This window comes from Neofelis nebulosa, chromosome X, assembly GCF_028018385.1.
Source record: "Neofelis nebulosa isolate mNeoNeb1 chromosome X, mNeoNeb1.pri, whole genome shotgun sequence".
Classification (NCBI taxonomy): Eukaryota; Metazoa; Chordata; class Mammalia; order Carnivora; family Felidae; genus Neofelis; species Neofelis nebulosa.
In genome coordinates this window covers 85670998-85686694 of record NC_080800.1, presented here as the reverse complement: position 1 = coordinate 85686694, position 15697 = coordinate 85670998, and the positions used below count along the sequence as shown (strand labels likewise).

Below are 15697 nucleotides of genomic sequence, written 5' to 3'. Positions count from 1 at the left end.
CTTTCCTAGTGAACAGGTACCATTGCCATACCTCATTGTTCTATACCTGCTTAAGTTTGACAGTCTCTTAAGCAAAGAAATTTGAAGCATGTAAGTCAAGTCTCAAGATGGTTGTTTACCTGAGGCAAGGAAAAACCACCAAAGCCTCAAATATGAGCAGACCTCTAATACTGTTCTCAGTGTGTAATTCCTCTATTAGTTAATGCCCCTGAGACTGTTAAAATAAACTTCATCGAGTCAAAGGTTTTGCTGAGGGCTAGACTTACTAGAAGTACCCAAGTTCAACAAATAGCTCCAGTTTTTGGCCTGGCTGATCCCTCATAGAGCAGTTTGTTGTAGGACCTCCTTGTTCAGTCAAAATAATGTCAGCCCTTACATCCCAGCTTCCTTCCCTCCCTCCCACCCTTCCTGAGTGGCAGATGCCACTTGCCAGCATCTTCTAGGTTGGGAGCCCAGGATGTTCACCAGAAACATCTGTTGACCAAGCTTCTTGAAGTAACTTGTTGCCAGCCACATCTGGATCTTAGAATTTCCATACTGTATTAGTTGGCCATCTGGATGTCTTCTTTGAAAAAGTGTCTATTCATGTCTTTTGCCCATTTCTTCACTGGATTATTTGTTTTTTGGGTGTTGAGTTTGATAAGTTCTTTATAGATTTTGGATACTAACCCTTTATCTAATATGTTGTTTGCAAATATCTTCTCCCATTCCATCGGTTGTCTTTTAGTTTTGCTGATTGTTTCCTTTGCTGTACAGAAGCATTTTATTTTGATGAGGTCCCAATAGTTCATTTTTGCTTTTGTTTCCCTTGCCTCTGGAGACGTGTTGAGTAAGAAGTTGCTGTGGTCAAGATCAAAGAGGGTTTTGCCTGCTTTGTCCTCAAGGATTTTGATGGCTTCCTTTCTCACATTTAGGTCTTTAATCCATTTTGGGTTTATTATTGTGTATGGTGTAAGAAAGTGGTCCAGGTTCATTCTTCTGCATGTCACTGTCCAGTTTTCCCAGCACCACTTGCTGAAGGGACTGTCTTTATTCCACTGGGTATTCTTTCCTGCTTTGTCAAAGATTAGTTGGCCATACGTTTGTGGGTCCATTTCTGGGTTTTCTATTCTATTCCATTGATCTGAGTGTCTGTTTTTGTGCCAGTACCATACTGTCTTGCTGATTATAGCTTTGTAGTACAACTTGAAGTCTGGGATTGTGATGCCTCCTGACTTGGTTTTCTTTTTCAAGATTGCTTTGGCTATTTGGGGTCTTTTCTGGTTCCATACACATTTTAGTTATTTGTTCTCATCACTCATCATCAGGGAAATTCAAGTCAAAACCACAATGAGATACCACCTCACACCTGTCAGAATTGTTAACTTTAACAACTCAGGTAACAACAGATGTTGGCGAGGATGTGGAGAAAGAGGATTTCTTTTGTACTGCTGGTGAGAATGCAAACTGGTGCAGCCACTCTGGAAAACAGTATGGAGGTTTCTCAAAAAATTAAAAATACAAGTACCCTACGACCCAGTAATTGCACTACTAGGTATTTATCCAAGGGATACAGGTATGCTGTTTTGAAGGGGCACATGCACCCCAATGTTTATAGCAGCACTATCAACAACAGCCAAAGTATGGAAAGAGCCGAAATGTCCATTAATGGATGAATGGAAAGAAGATGTAGTATATATATATATATATATACATACATACAATGTAGTATTACTCAGCAATCAAAACGAATGAAATCTTGCCATTTGCAACTACGTGGATGGAACTACAGGGTAATATGCTAAGCGAAATTAGTCAGAGAAAGATAAATATCATATGATTTCACTCATATGAGGACTTAAAGACACAGAACAAATGAACACAAGGGATGGGAAGCAAAAAGAATATAAAAGCAGGGAGGGGGACAAAACATAAGACTTTTTTTAATATTTATTTATTTTTGAGAGAGAGAGACAGAGCATGAGTGGAGGAGGGTAGAGAGAAAGAGGTAGACACAGAATCCAAAGCAGGCTCCAGGCTCCGAGCTGTCAGCAAGAGCCAGACACGGGGCTCAAACTCATGGACGGTGAGATCATGACCTGAGCTGAAGTTGGACGCTCAACCGACTGAGCCACCCAGGCGCCCCAGATAAAACTCTTAAATATGGAGAACAAACAGAGGGTTACTAGATGGGTTGTGGGAGGGGGATGGGCTAAATGGGTAAGGGACATTAAGGAATTTACTCCTGAAATCATTGTTTCACTATATGCTAATTAAATTGGATGTAAATTAAAAAAATAAAATTTAAAAAAAAATCCCACACTGAAATATTCACCAATATATTCACAGTACATTTCTGAGATATCATCATCATACCCACAGGTATTTTTGAATCAGTTTGATTTGTTGGCCATGGACATTTCAATTATATTCAGAGCACAGAACTCATTTCTCATGGCAAGAACACTAGGAAGATTAATTTAAATATTTATTCTGATTCTGAAGTTCAGACACAAAGTAGTTGTGCAACCACAGACTAATCATATAACCTCTGTCCTCAAGGGCACCTAATACTCATCCCCTCAGACCCAATTTCTCCCTTTTCCCCTGGAGACTGGACTATTTCATACAGCATCTAGGCAGCTGCCTAAAAATCTATAGGGAATGTGATCTTTCTTCAAATTAAAGATGGAAGACATAGGAGCACAATTGTGAATTAGGTACCAACTTTGACCTTTTCAGTCCTACCTCTACTCCAAATTCATAGGATAACAAACTTCAGAAAGTCTTTCCCCTTCCTAGCTCTATTTCTCCAACTTTCTCTCTTCATATTCTTAATGTAGAAGGCAGTACCCCACAGTGATTAAAGTATAAGGTCTAGACTCAAATACTTGGTTTGGAATCCCAAGTTGTATTCTCTTGAGCATGTTACTTAATTGATCTTAGCCTTAATTTTTTCACCTATTAAAAAAGTGGTGATAGGGGGTGCCTAGTCATTTAAGCATCCAACTCTTGATTTCAGCTCAAGTCATAATCTCATGGTTTGTGAGTTCAAGCCCCTCATAGGGCTCTGCGCTTATAGCACAGAGCCTGCTTGGGATTCCCTTTCTGCCCCTCTCCTGCTCACTCTTTTTTTTCTCTCTCTCTCAAAATAAATAAATAAACTTTTAAAAAGTGGTGATAATAATATTTACCAATATGGGTGATTATGAGGAATAAATGAGGTGATGCATATAAATGCTTTGTATTATAGAGCATAACATGATAAAAAACAATAAATATTAACTATTATTCTATTATTACTATCCTCATAACTCTGCCTTCAGATTACATACACTCCTATTATGACATGTTAATGACTGTCAGGAGTTAATGTGATTCACATTTCTATGGAGATCTGGACACAATTCAAAAGACAATTCAAAGTTATAATTCCAATTCAGGGGTTGACTTCCAGTTTCTGATTCAACATGCAAAGGCTTGGAAAGTTTGACTACCATCCACACAACAAGAAAAAAAGCTGAACAAACTGGAAGTCAACTACCCTTCTTATATCCATCAGACAATTGAGGTGACAGTGAAAATCACTGTCCTAGAAACTGGAGAGACAGGTGAGTACAAAGAATCACAGCTTACTGGGAACTGAAGCAGACACAGGAGCCAGAAACTAGTAGGAACAGTTAAAGGGTAATTGAATAGTTTCTGAAGACTGTGAACTGGCTTGATACAAAAAAAAACCCTTGGTGGCCCAGTCTTGTGGGCCACTTTTAAAAGGTTTGCCTCCAGGAACCCCACCAGGTTATTAGCATGGAAACCAGAGAAAAAAATCCCCTTATGCTTTTGATATAGGAAGGAAAAGGTAACCATTTTGAAATATACCCAAAGAGCTCTGTTCTCCTTGACACTGGCTTGCCCTCAAAGAATATGGGAAAAGGGAAATACCCAGTGTCAGCCCCCTTTAGCTTTTGAAGGAAAATAGCTAGCTCCAGCTCCCTCTATCATTCCTGTCTCATCTAATGGAGAGAAGCTGAGAAGCACTTGTGATGGCCACAGCCCAGGGCAAGAGTTCACTAAAACATGGAAATCTAACCATAAGATTAGAGAATGTTTTCCCTTACCCTACACCTTACTATCATATCAACAGGGTTCCTGTATAACATTAAGGATATTACAGCTAAAATAACTGCACAATTCAGTCCTTACTTAAGATGAAGTCTCTAGGAAAACCCAAAGATAATAGGGGAATGAAAAACAAGGACACCAGAGGTAATTTTAGCCTCTAGTACCTACAACTAGAGCAAGGAGTCAATACAACCTAACTCTTAGCTAGATAAATGTAAAAACCTCATATTAAAGGCCTGTTAATTCAGTTCCTTTTACCAAGTACATAATGCTTGGCTTTCAACAGAAATTTACATGGTGTACTAAAAGACAAAAACAGCAACAACAACAATGACAATGACAACAAAAATGGCACGATTTGAAAAGAAAGAACAAGCATTAGAACCAGACTGAGGTATAGCAGAAAATTTGGAATTACCTGTCTGAGAATTTAAAATAAGTATGATTAATATGTTAATGGTCCTAATGGTAATATTGGACAACATGTAAGAACAGAAGAGAGATGTAAACTCTTTAAAAATAATAAAAAGAGAAATACTAGAGACAAAAACACTATAACAGACATAAAGAATGCCTTTGATAGGCTTTTTTATAGTGTTTTTTTACTACAGTTTATTGTCAAGTTGGGTAACATACAGTGTATATGGTGTGCTCTTGGTTTTGGGGATAGATTCTCATGGTTCATCACTTACATACAGCACCCAGTGCTCATCCCAACAAGTGCCCTCCTCAATGCCCATCACCCATTTCCCCCCCTCCCTCCCCATCAACCCTAAGTTTGTTCTCTGTACTTAAGAGTCTCATATGGTTTGCCTCCCTCCCTCTCTGATTGTAACTGTCTTTTCCCCTTCCCTTACCCCATATTATATTAAGTTTTTCAAGATCCAGATATGAGTGAAAACATATTATATCTGTCTTTCTCTGACTGAATTATTTCACTTAACAAAATACCCTTCAGTTCCATCCAAATTGCTACAAATGACAGGATTTTATTTTTTTCTCATTGCGAAGTAGTGTTCTACTGTGTATACAAACCACATCTTCTTTATCCATTCATCACTTGATGGATGTTTAGGCTCTTTCCATAATTTGACTATTGTTGAAATCACTGCTATAAATATTGGGGTACATGTGCCGCTATGAATCAGCACTGCTGTATCCTTTGGATAAATTCCTAGTATTGCTATTGCTGGGTCATAGGAAAGTACTATTTTTAGTTTTTTTTTGGTTTTTTTTTTCAGGAAACTCCACACTGTTTTCCAAAGCAGCTGCACCAGTTTGCATTCCCACCAACAGTGCAAGAGGGTTCTCATTTCTTCATATCCTTGCCAGCATCTATTGTCTCCTGAGTTGTTAATTTTAGCTACTCTGGTATGAGGTGGTATCTCAGTGTGGTTTTCATTTATATTTCCCTGATGATGAGTGATATTGAGCATCTTGTCATGTCTGTTGGCCATCTGGATGTCTTCTTTGGAAAAGTGTCTACTAGAGATAAAAACACTATAACAGACATAAAGAATGCATTTGGTAGGCATTTTAATAAACTGGGCATGGTGAAAGGAAAAAAAATCAGTGAGTTTGAAGGTATGTCAATAATAACTTCCCAAACTGATGAGCAAAACGAAAGAAGAATTAAAAAAAAAAAAAGAATATCTGAGTGTTAGTGTATTGGAAGATGGCGGTATAGGAGAATGCTGGGCTCACCTTGTCCTGCTGATCATTTAGATTCTAACCACATTGGCCTAAATAACCCAGAAAACCACCAGAAGAAAAGCAGAACAGACTCTCCATAGCCAAGCGTAGACAAGAGGCCCACGGAAGAGGCTAGGAAGGGCAGAGAGGCAGTGTGTGCTACATGGACTGGCAGGAGGGAGCCGGGCAGTGGAGGGGCAGCCCACCGGGCAAGGGAGAGCCCCCGAAGTATGGCTTGCAAAAGCGGAGTGGCCAGACTCTGAGTTCTGACAGCCAGTGGGACTTAATATCTGGAATGTTAAAGGTCAACAGCTCTGCTCTTGGAGAGCAGGGAAGGCAAGAGGATGCTGGGAGGGAGGGTTGCTGAGCCCCGGAAAACAGAGCTCAGCTCAGTGGGGGAACAAAGGTGCTGGCAAGTGCCACTTGCCTCTCCCATCCCCCAGCCGAAATTCCAAAGGGAACCAGTTCCCATCACCAAACTTGCTTGCATCACGCAAACGCCCAACACTGTGCTTCTGTGGATCCATCCCTCCAACGGGCCTGTCTCCCTCCCGGTGTGGAGGGCCCCTCCCGCAAGGGACCACCAAGGGCAAAGCTAGCTAAGCCTGCCCTTCCCACCCCTGTGCACCTTGCAGATCCACCCCATCTGATACACCCTTGGCCAGTTCCCATCGAAGCAGCACCACAAGCCTGGCAGTATGCAAGTAGCCCAGACAGGGGCCACACCACTCCACAGTGAGTCCTGCTCTTGGGAGAGGGGAAGATAATGTACATGCCAGTCTGACTGTGTCCCCAGCAGTGGGCTGGGGGCAGACATCGGGTGTGACTGCTGCCCCACCCACCAACACAAGTTTCTCCTGACAGCACAGGGGAAGTGCCCTGCAGTTTGGAGCTACCACAGGGACTAGCCAAAATGACTAAATGGAAGAATTCTCCTCAAAAGAAACTCCAGGAAGTAGCGACAGCTAACGAATTGATCAAAAACGATTTAAGCAATATAATGGAACAAGAATTTAGAATAGTAATCATAAAATTAATCACTGAGTTTGAAAAAAGCATAGAGGATAGCAGAGAATCTATTGCTACAGAGATCAAGGGACTAGGAAATAGTCATGAGGAACTAAAAAATGCTATAAATGACGTGCAAAATAAAATGGAGGCGGCCATACTCTCTACTAAACACCCTACTAAAGAATGAATGGGTCAACCAGGCAATTAGAGAAGAAATTTAAAAATATATGGAAATAAATGGAAATGAAAATACAACAATACAAATGCTTTGGGATGCAGCCAAGGCAGTCCTGAGAGGAAAATGTATTGCAATCCAGGCCTATCTCAAGAAACAAGAAAAATCCCAAATACAAAATCTAACAGCACACCTAAAGGAAATAGAAGCAGAACAGCAAAGGCAGCCTAAACCCAGCAGAAGAAGAGAAATAATAAAGATCAGAGCAGAAATAAACAATATAGAATCTAAAAAACTGTAGAGCAGATCAATGAAACCAAGAATTGGTTTTTTGAAAAATAAACAAAATGATACACCTCTAGTCAGGCTTCTCAAAAAGAAAAGGGAGAGGACCCAAACAGATAAAACCATGAACGAAAATGGAATTATTACAACCAATCCCACAGAAATACAAACAATTATCAGGGAATACTATGAAAAATTATATGCCAACAAACTGGACAACCTGGAAGAAATGGACAAATTCCTAAGCACCCACATACTTGCAAAACTCAAGCACGAAGAAATAGAAAATTTGAACAGATGCATAACCAGCAAAAAATTGAATCAGTTATCAAAAATCTCCCAACAAATAAGAGTCCAGGACCAGATGGCTTCCCAGGGGAGTTCTACCAGACATTTAAAGCAGAGATAATATCTATCCTTATCAAGCTGTTCCAAAAAATAGAAAGGGAAGGAAAAATTCCAGATCCATTCTATGAAGCCAGCATTCCTTTGATTCCCAAACCAGACAGAGACCCAGCCAAAAAATAGAACTACAGGCCAATATCCCTGATGAATATGGATGCAAAAATTTCAGTAAGATACGAGAAAATCGAATTCAACAGCATATAAAAAGAATTATCCACAATGATCAAGTCAGATTCATTCCTGGGCTGCAGGGCTGGTTCAATATTTGCAAATCAATCAATGTGATACATCACATTAATAAAAGAAAAGAAAAGAACCATATGATCCTGTCAATCGATGCAAAAAAAGCATTTGACAAAATTCAGCATCCTTTCTTAATAAAAACCCTCGAGAAGGTCAGGATAGAAGGAACATAGTTAAACATCATAGAAGTCATTTATGATGTGCCCACAGCTAATATCATCCTCAATGGGGAAAAACTGAGAGCTTTACCCCTGAGATCAGGAACACGACAGGGATGTCCACTCTCACTGCTGTTGTTTAACATAGTGTTGGAAGTCCTAGCATCAGCAATCAGACAACAAAAGGAAATCAAAGGCATCAAGACTGGCAAAGATGAAGTTAAGCTGTCACTTTTTGCAGATGACATGATACTATACATGGAAAATCCGATAGACTCCACCAGAAGTCTGCTAGAACTGATACATGAATTTAGCAAAGTTGCAGGATACAAAATCAATGTACAGAAATCAGTTGCATTCTTATGCACTGGTAATGAAGCAACAGAAAGACAAATAACGAAACTGATCCCATTCACAACTGTACCAAGAAGCATAAAATACCTAGGAATAAACCTAACCAAAGATGTCAAAGATCTGTATGCTGAAAACTATAGAAAGCTTATGAAGGAAATTGAAGAAGATACAAAGAAATGGAAAAACATTCCGTGCTCATGGATTGGAAGAATATTGTTAAAATGTCAATACTTCCCAAAGCAATCTACACATTCAATGCAATCCCAATCAAAATTGTACCAGCATTCTTCTAGAAGCTAGAACAAGCAATGCTAAAATTTGTATGGAGCCACAAAAGACCCTGAATGGCCAAAGTAATTTTGAAGAAGACCAAAGTGGGAGGCATCACTATCCCAGACTTTAGCATCTACTACAAAGCTGATCATCAAGACAGCATGGTGTAGAGAAAAAACAGACACGTAGACCAATGGAATAGAATAGATAACCCAGAATTAGACCCACAAAAGTATGGCCAGCTAATCTTTGACAAAGCAGGAAAGAATATCCAATGGAAAAAAGAGTGTCTCCTTAACAAATGGTGCTGGGAGAATTGGACAGCAACATGCAGAAGAATGAAACTAGACCACTTTCTTACACCATTCACAAAAATAAACTCAAAATGGTTAAAGGACCTGAATGTGAGACAGGAAACCATCAAAACCTTAGAGGAGAAAACAGGAAAAAGCCTCTCTGACCTTAGCTGTGGCAATTTCTTACTTGACACATCTCCTAAGGCAAGGGAATTAAAAGCAAAAATGAAGTATTGGGACCTCATGAAGATAAAAAGCTCCTGCACAGCAAAGGAAACAACCAACAAAATTAAAAGGCAACCAACGGAATGGGAAAAGATATTTGCAAATGTCTTATTGGACAAAGGGCTAGTATCCAAAATCTATAAAGAACTCACCAAACTCCACACCCAAGAAACAAATAATCCAGTGAAGAAATGGGCAGAAGACATGAATAGACACTTCATTAAAGAAGACATCCAGATGGCCAACCGACACATGAAAAGATGCTCACGTCCCTACTCATCAGGGAAATAGAAATCAAAACCACACTGAGATATCACCTGACACCAGTCAGAGTGGCTAAAGTGAACAAATCAGGAGCCTATAGATGCTGGAGAGGACGTGGAGAAATGGGAACCCTCTTGCACTGTTGGTGGGAATGCAAACAGGTACAGCCACTCTGGAAAACAGTGGGGAGGTTCCTCAAAAAATTAAAAATAGATCTACCCTATGACCCAGCAATAGCACTGCTAAGAATTTACCCGAGGGATACATTGTACCCCAATGTTTATAGAAGCACTTTCAACAATAGCCAAATTATGGAAAGAGCCTAAATGTCCATCAACTGATGAATGGAGAAAGAAATTGTGGTTTATATACACAATGGAATAGTACTTGGCAATGAGAAAGAATGAAATATGGCCTTTTGTAGAAATGTGGATGGTACTGGAGAGTGTTATGCTAAGTGAAATAAGTCATACAGAGAAAGACAGATACCATATGGTTTCACTCTTATGTGGATCCTGAGAAAATTAACAGAAGACCATGGGGGAGGGGAAGGGGAAAAATAGTTACAGAGAGGGAAGGAGGCAAACCATAAGAGACCCTCAAAAACTGAGAATAAACTGAGGGTTGATGGGGGTGGGAAGGAGGGGAAAGTTGGTGATGGGCATTGAGGAGGGCACCTGTTGGGATGAGCACTGGGTGTTTTATGGAAACCAATTTCACAATAAATTTCATATTAAAAAAATGAAATAGGTAAAGGGAGTCTACACTCTTATGACAATAGTGTTCTCAGTGAATACTGAGATTGTTCTCTTGTTGTTCTTCTTAGTTTAATAATGAAAAGAATATTTCTTTCTCTTTTCAAAAATGTTTCTAAAAACACTAACATTATTGTACATTCTCTTTACTGTCTAAGCCCCACTCAGATAGCATTAGGATGAGGTGCTTAAAGTATAGACCCTCTCTTAACTTCCCTTTGCTAACTAATAGAGTTCAAATAGTGAGAGATAGCCCCCTTACACATATCTGTTAACATTCCAAGGACAACTAGGATAGGCTTACTAAGTCATCTTTATGAACATGCCCCAGTACCACCTAATCCACCTTTACCTTCCTATCCAGCTGTGATTACATACAGGTACAGAAGGACAGTCTTCAAAGGATTTTCATAGCATATTTCAGACAGGCTAGGAAAAGCATAACAGTATGTGAAAGTGATACAAAGTAGAGAGCAAGAAAAAAGCAGAAATGGGAAAAAAAGAAACAGGTTTAAAGATTATATATATCTAAAAAGATGATGTGGAAACTTATCGTGCAACACACATACTTTTTACTGTTAAAATACTAGAGATAGGAGCACCTGGATGGCTCGGTCCATTACGTGTCCAACTCTTGGTTTTGGCTCAGTTCGTGATCTCAAGGTTTTGTGGGTTTGAGCCCTGCATTGGGCTCTGCACTGGCAGTGTAGAACCTGCTTGGGATTCTCCCACTCTCCCTCTCTTTCTGACCCTCCCCAACTCATGCTCTCTGTCTCTCTCAAAATAAATAAACTTTATTTTTAAAAATCTTACAAAATGAAAAAAAAAACTAGAGATAATATACTGTACGTTTCTTTTTTTTAATTTTTAATGTTTTTATTTTTATTTTTTTTCTGAGAAACAAAAAGAGACAGAGCACAAGCAGGGGAGGGGCAGAGAGAGAGGAAGACACAGAATCTGAAGCAGGTTCCAGGCTCTGAGCTGTCAGCACAGAGCCCAATGTGGGGCTCAAAATCACAAGCCATGAGATTACCTGAGCTGAAGTCGAACACTTAACCGAGTAAGCCACCCAGGCACCCTATTACACTATACATTTCTAAATTTGGATGTGCACCAGAATGAACTCTGGACAAGTGTCTTTACATTGCTGTAGTCAGAGGAAAATAACTTAATGCTCAGCCTCGTCGGGCATAGAGAGACTGTAAACAATCAGGGAAGATTATTAAACTAATGACTGAAGAAGGAAACATTTTCCCTATAAATCAATACACCTTTTTCAAGGATATATTTGAAACTGTGAGAAATGGGGTTAACAACACGTTGTAGAGCTTCAGGGAGTCTTTAACTTTGGGGTTTAGTTTTTTATTCTGATCCAATAGTATAGTATAGTGGCTAAGAGAATGGGCCTAGTAGCCAAAATGCAAGTCATAAACTGCTGTGTGACTTTTGTTAAGTCACTTATCTGAATCTCTAGTCACTTCTTCTGGAAAATGGGGATGATAATAATACCTACATAATACAGTAATTCTAGAGATTGACTTAATCTATCTAAAGCACTTAAAACAGAGTCTGGCATATGGTGAGTACTCAATAAATGTTATTTATCATTATAACTATTATTCATCAATTTTAAAATGTTATAGAAATCCTAAACATTATTATCCAAGCAGAGCTAGAAATGCCATTTGCTTCACCATTGTTGGTCCATTTGTAAGAAAAAAAAATGATACTTAGCACTTCCCAAGGAATAAATTGCTTTGGTATATGATGATGATAGTGATGTCTAGAAATGAAAAGAAAGAAGAAAGAATTTACTGGAAAAATAATAAGAAGAGATAGTAGAATAAATATTGCAGGCTGACGACCTGGATTTTACTCCTAGCTGCTAACTCTGGAGCTGGTCAATTTTCTTTTTTCAGTTATAAAATTAAAATAAACCTTTCTTACTCTATCTTTTCACAGGCTTCTCTGCATCAGTGGTACATCTTAGAGAAATACCTGTGATCAGGGCTGGGTTTAGCTCCAGGATAACTGCACGAAAGGGTAGTGATTAAGAAAATGGACTCTGGAATAACACTGCCTTAAAATACAGAACAAGGCTTTGTTAGTTGAGTAACTTTGGACAAGTTTCTACATGCCTTTGAGACTCAGTTTTTTTCAATTAAACAAAGATAATAGAACTCCCACACAGAGTTGGATTGAGACTCAAATTGAGATAATACAGAGACCAAGCTTAGCACAGTGAATGGCATATAGTAAGTACTTAATAAATGCTAAGAAGGCTAATACTGGCATGGAGGGTCCCAATAAATTATGGATAATCTATATTTATGCATAATTATCATCATGTTCCTTTTTATCTGTCAGAATATTATCTTCATTAGGAAAAAAAGGAAGGACAATTCACATAGAGACTTGGGGTCCCAGTTCAGGACATGCTTTTGGTGTCTACTGGTGAGTCTGTACAGGGGTGAAGATGGAGAGACTTCCAAATGTAAAAACACATGACAGCTGTAGGAGTTAGGGTTTAGGCTCCCCTGGAAACCAAGAGTCTGTCATATTCTATAGACACAACCTTTTCCAACGTTTATGTGTTTAATTCCCACAATGTACACAACACCTGTGCAGAAAACCCCCTTGGTCACCTCTGGCCATAACATATAAAACTGTACCATGTATCAACTATCATGACTCAGAGTTGGCCGAGGATACACAGTTCTCTTATAGGACCAGAGGGTCTCAGGGAGCAGCCAGAATGTCATAGCTAGAAGGTTATGTGGTTATTTCTCTGCTTCCTCCCCTAGATCCTGTCTCTGACCTTGTGTGACCTACTCTATGCCTAGGGAATCTTAAGACTATTGATTCCTTATGAAGATAAAAAGCTTCTGCACAGCAAAGGAAACAACCAACAAAACTAAAAGGCAACCAACGGAATGGGAAAAGATATTTGCAAATGACACATCGGACAAAGGGCTAGTATCCAAAATCTATAAAGAGCTCATCAAACTCCACACCCGAAAAACAAATAACCCAGTGAAGAAATGGGCAGAAAACATGAATAGACACTTCTCTAAAGAAGACATCCGGATGGCCAACAGGCACATGAAAAGATGTTCAACGTCGCTCCTCATCAGGGAAATACAAATCAAAACCACACTCAGATACCACCTCACGCCAGTCAGAGTGGCCAAAATGAAGAAATCAGGAGATTATAGATGCTGGAGAGGATGTGGAGAGACGGGAACCCTCTTGCACTGTTGGTGGGAATGCAAATTGGTGCAGCCGCTCTGGAAAGCAGTGTGGAGGTTCCTCAAAAAATTAAAAATAGACCTACCCTATGACCCAGCAATAGCACTGCTAGGAATTTATCCAAGGGATACAGGAGTACTGATGCATAGGGGCACTTGTACCCCAATGTTTATAGCAGCACTCTCAACAATCGCCAAATTATGGAAAGAGCCTAAATGTCCATCAACTGATGAATGGATAAAGAAATTGTGGTTTATATACACAATGGAATACTACGTGGCAATGAGAAAGAATGAAATATGGCCTTTTGTAGCAACGTGGATGGAACTGGAGAGTGTGATGCTAAGTGAAATAAGCCATACAGAGAAAGACAGATACCATATGGTTTCACTCTTATGTGGATCCTGAGAAACGTAACAGAAACCCATGGGGGAGGGGAAGGGAAAAAAAAAAAAAAAGAGGTTAGAGTGGGAGAGAGCCAAAGCATAAGAGACTGTTAAAAACTGAGAACAAACTGAGGGTTGATGGGGGGTGGGAGGGAGGGCAGGGTGGGTGATGGGTATTGAGGAGGGCACCTTTTGGGATGAGCACTGGGTGTTGTATGGAAACCAATTTGACAGTAAATTTCATATATTAAAAAATAAAAAAAAATAAAAAAAATTAAAAAAAAAAAAAAAGACTATTGATTCTATCTCCTAGTTTTGCACTCTGACTTCTGTTTAAGTTTCCATGGGTTCTAGGAGGAAACCGGAAGACAGGAGTTACAAGGGGTTAGGGTACTTATCCTGCCTAATCCCTCTTTATTTGCCACAGTTCATATGTTCTTTTAAGGCCACAGCTTTTGTCAGGACCACTCTACTCATTCCAGGTTCCAGTGGCAATTTACAGCTTCCTCCCTTTTGTTGGTTGCCTTAACCCAACCTCACCTCTGTAAACAGTTCCTTCACTCAACTTATTTCTGTGCACCCTTTGAGTGTGGCTTATTTCCAGATAAACACATTATTTCCAGTGTTCACACATCCTGCACTAGGCCCATTTCTCTCCTCTGCATTGACAGTAGTGGCTCTCACAATGTAGATCATAGTAACAGTTGTTATTCTTTCTAAGTCTAGTACTTGTAATAATGGGCCTTTACTCCTAACAGTAAATAATATTTCTATGTTCCTCAAATACTTTCTTTCATGTGTTACTTAAATCTTTACTCTTCTCCCCATTTGCTCTCCTGAGTTTGGGTGGAGAGAGATTTTGCTTATTTTTAGCAGTTGGAGAAGATGGGACTGTTTATAACACCTGCTGATGGAAATGTATTAAAACCAGGACTATATAGAAGTCATACCTCTGAATTATTTGTCTGTGGATCTGTGAATTTTTCTCAATGAAATATCTAATACCAAAAACTAGAAATAAAATCTCTCCATTTTCCTATCCTCAAGCTAAGTTAAAAAAAATAATAATTGACACCATGGTGAGTTACCTTGTACCACACAACATCAGGCTCTTGATCAGACTTTTTAAAGTCATCCATGTCTGGGCAGGAGATCTCTTTTCTTTTAGTGACTTCAGATTTCTCTAAATACCGTATCCTGCTATTGTAGCACAGGCCTGATTCATTCTCTGCAACAGTCAAGGACATTGACACCTTCATGCAATATGTCGAGTTTCTGTAGGAACAGAGAAATAGCAGAATGGCTTTACTGGGTGTTTAAAACCGTGTTTGTACTCTACATATTAAAAGAATATTTACTTTTATGTATGGGACCTTGCCTAGAAATCAGAAACAACATCAAAACAACACAAAACAGTTTTCTAGTTCAACTGACAAGAAGCTATAAAGCAAAATGTTAATGAGGACATCTCTGATCATGAGGTAGCTACATAACTACATAGAATAGCTGTACCCATTTTCTAAACTATAAGACAGCACAGGATTCTTTTCCAGTGGTAAATATTGCTACATTGAAAATCTGATAGTGAAAAATATGAGAAAGTCTGTAACTAGAGCTATAGTAATTTCTGCCCTGCCCCTATGATCAGTCCCTTCACAGGTATTTCAAGGGTTGTTTCATTTTGTCATTGGTTTCAAAGCCAACATCTGATTTTTCAAGGTACATACCCAAAAGCAGATCAACATACAGAAGATACCTGTTAACTTATATAGCTTTTTAAATTGTTTACTGAGATATGTCAGGGGTCAAATTCTTGGTTCCAACA

General features: G+C 39.2%; 1 protein-coding gene across 1 annotated transcript in view; it reads right to left on the bottom strand.

Moving 5' to 3' along the window:
* Window positions 1-15697, bottom strand: part of IL1RAPL2 (interleukin 1 receptor accessory protein like 2) — a 1151998-nt gene that overhangs the window by 480961 nt on the left and 655340 nt on the right. The window contains exon 4 of the mRNA XM_058713967.1: window positions 14961-15147. Coding sequence (XP_058569950.1) covers window positions 14961-15147 — 187 coding nt within the window. The remainder of the gene's footprint in view (window positions 1-14960; window positions 15148-15697) is intronic.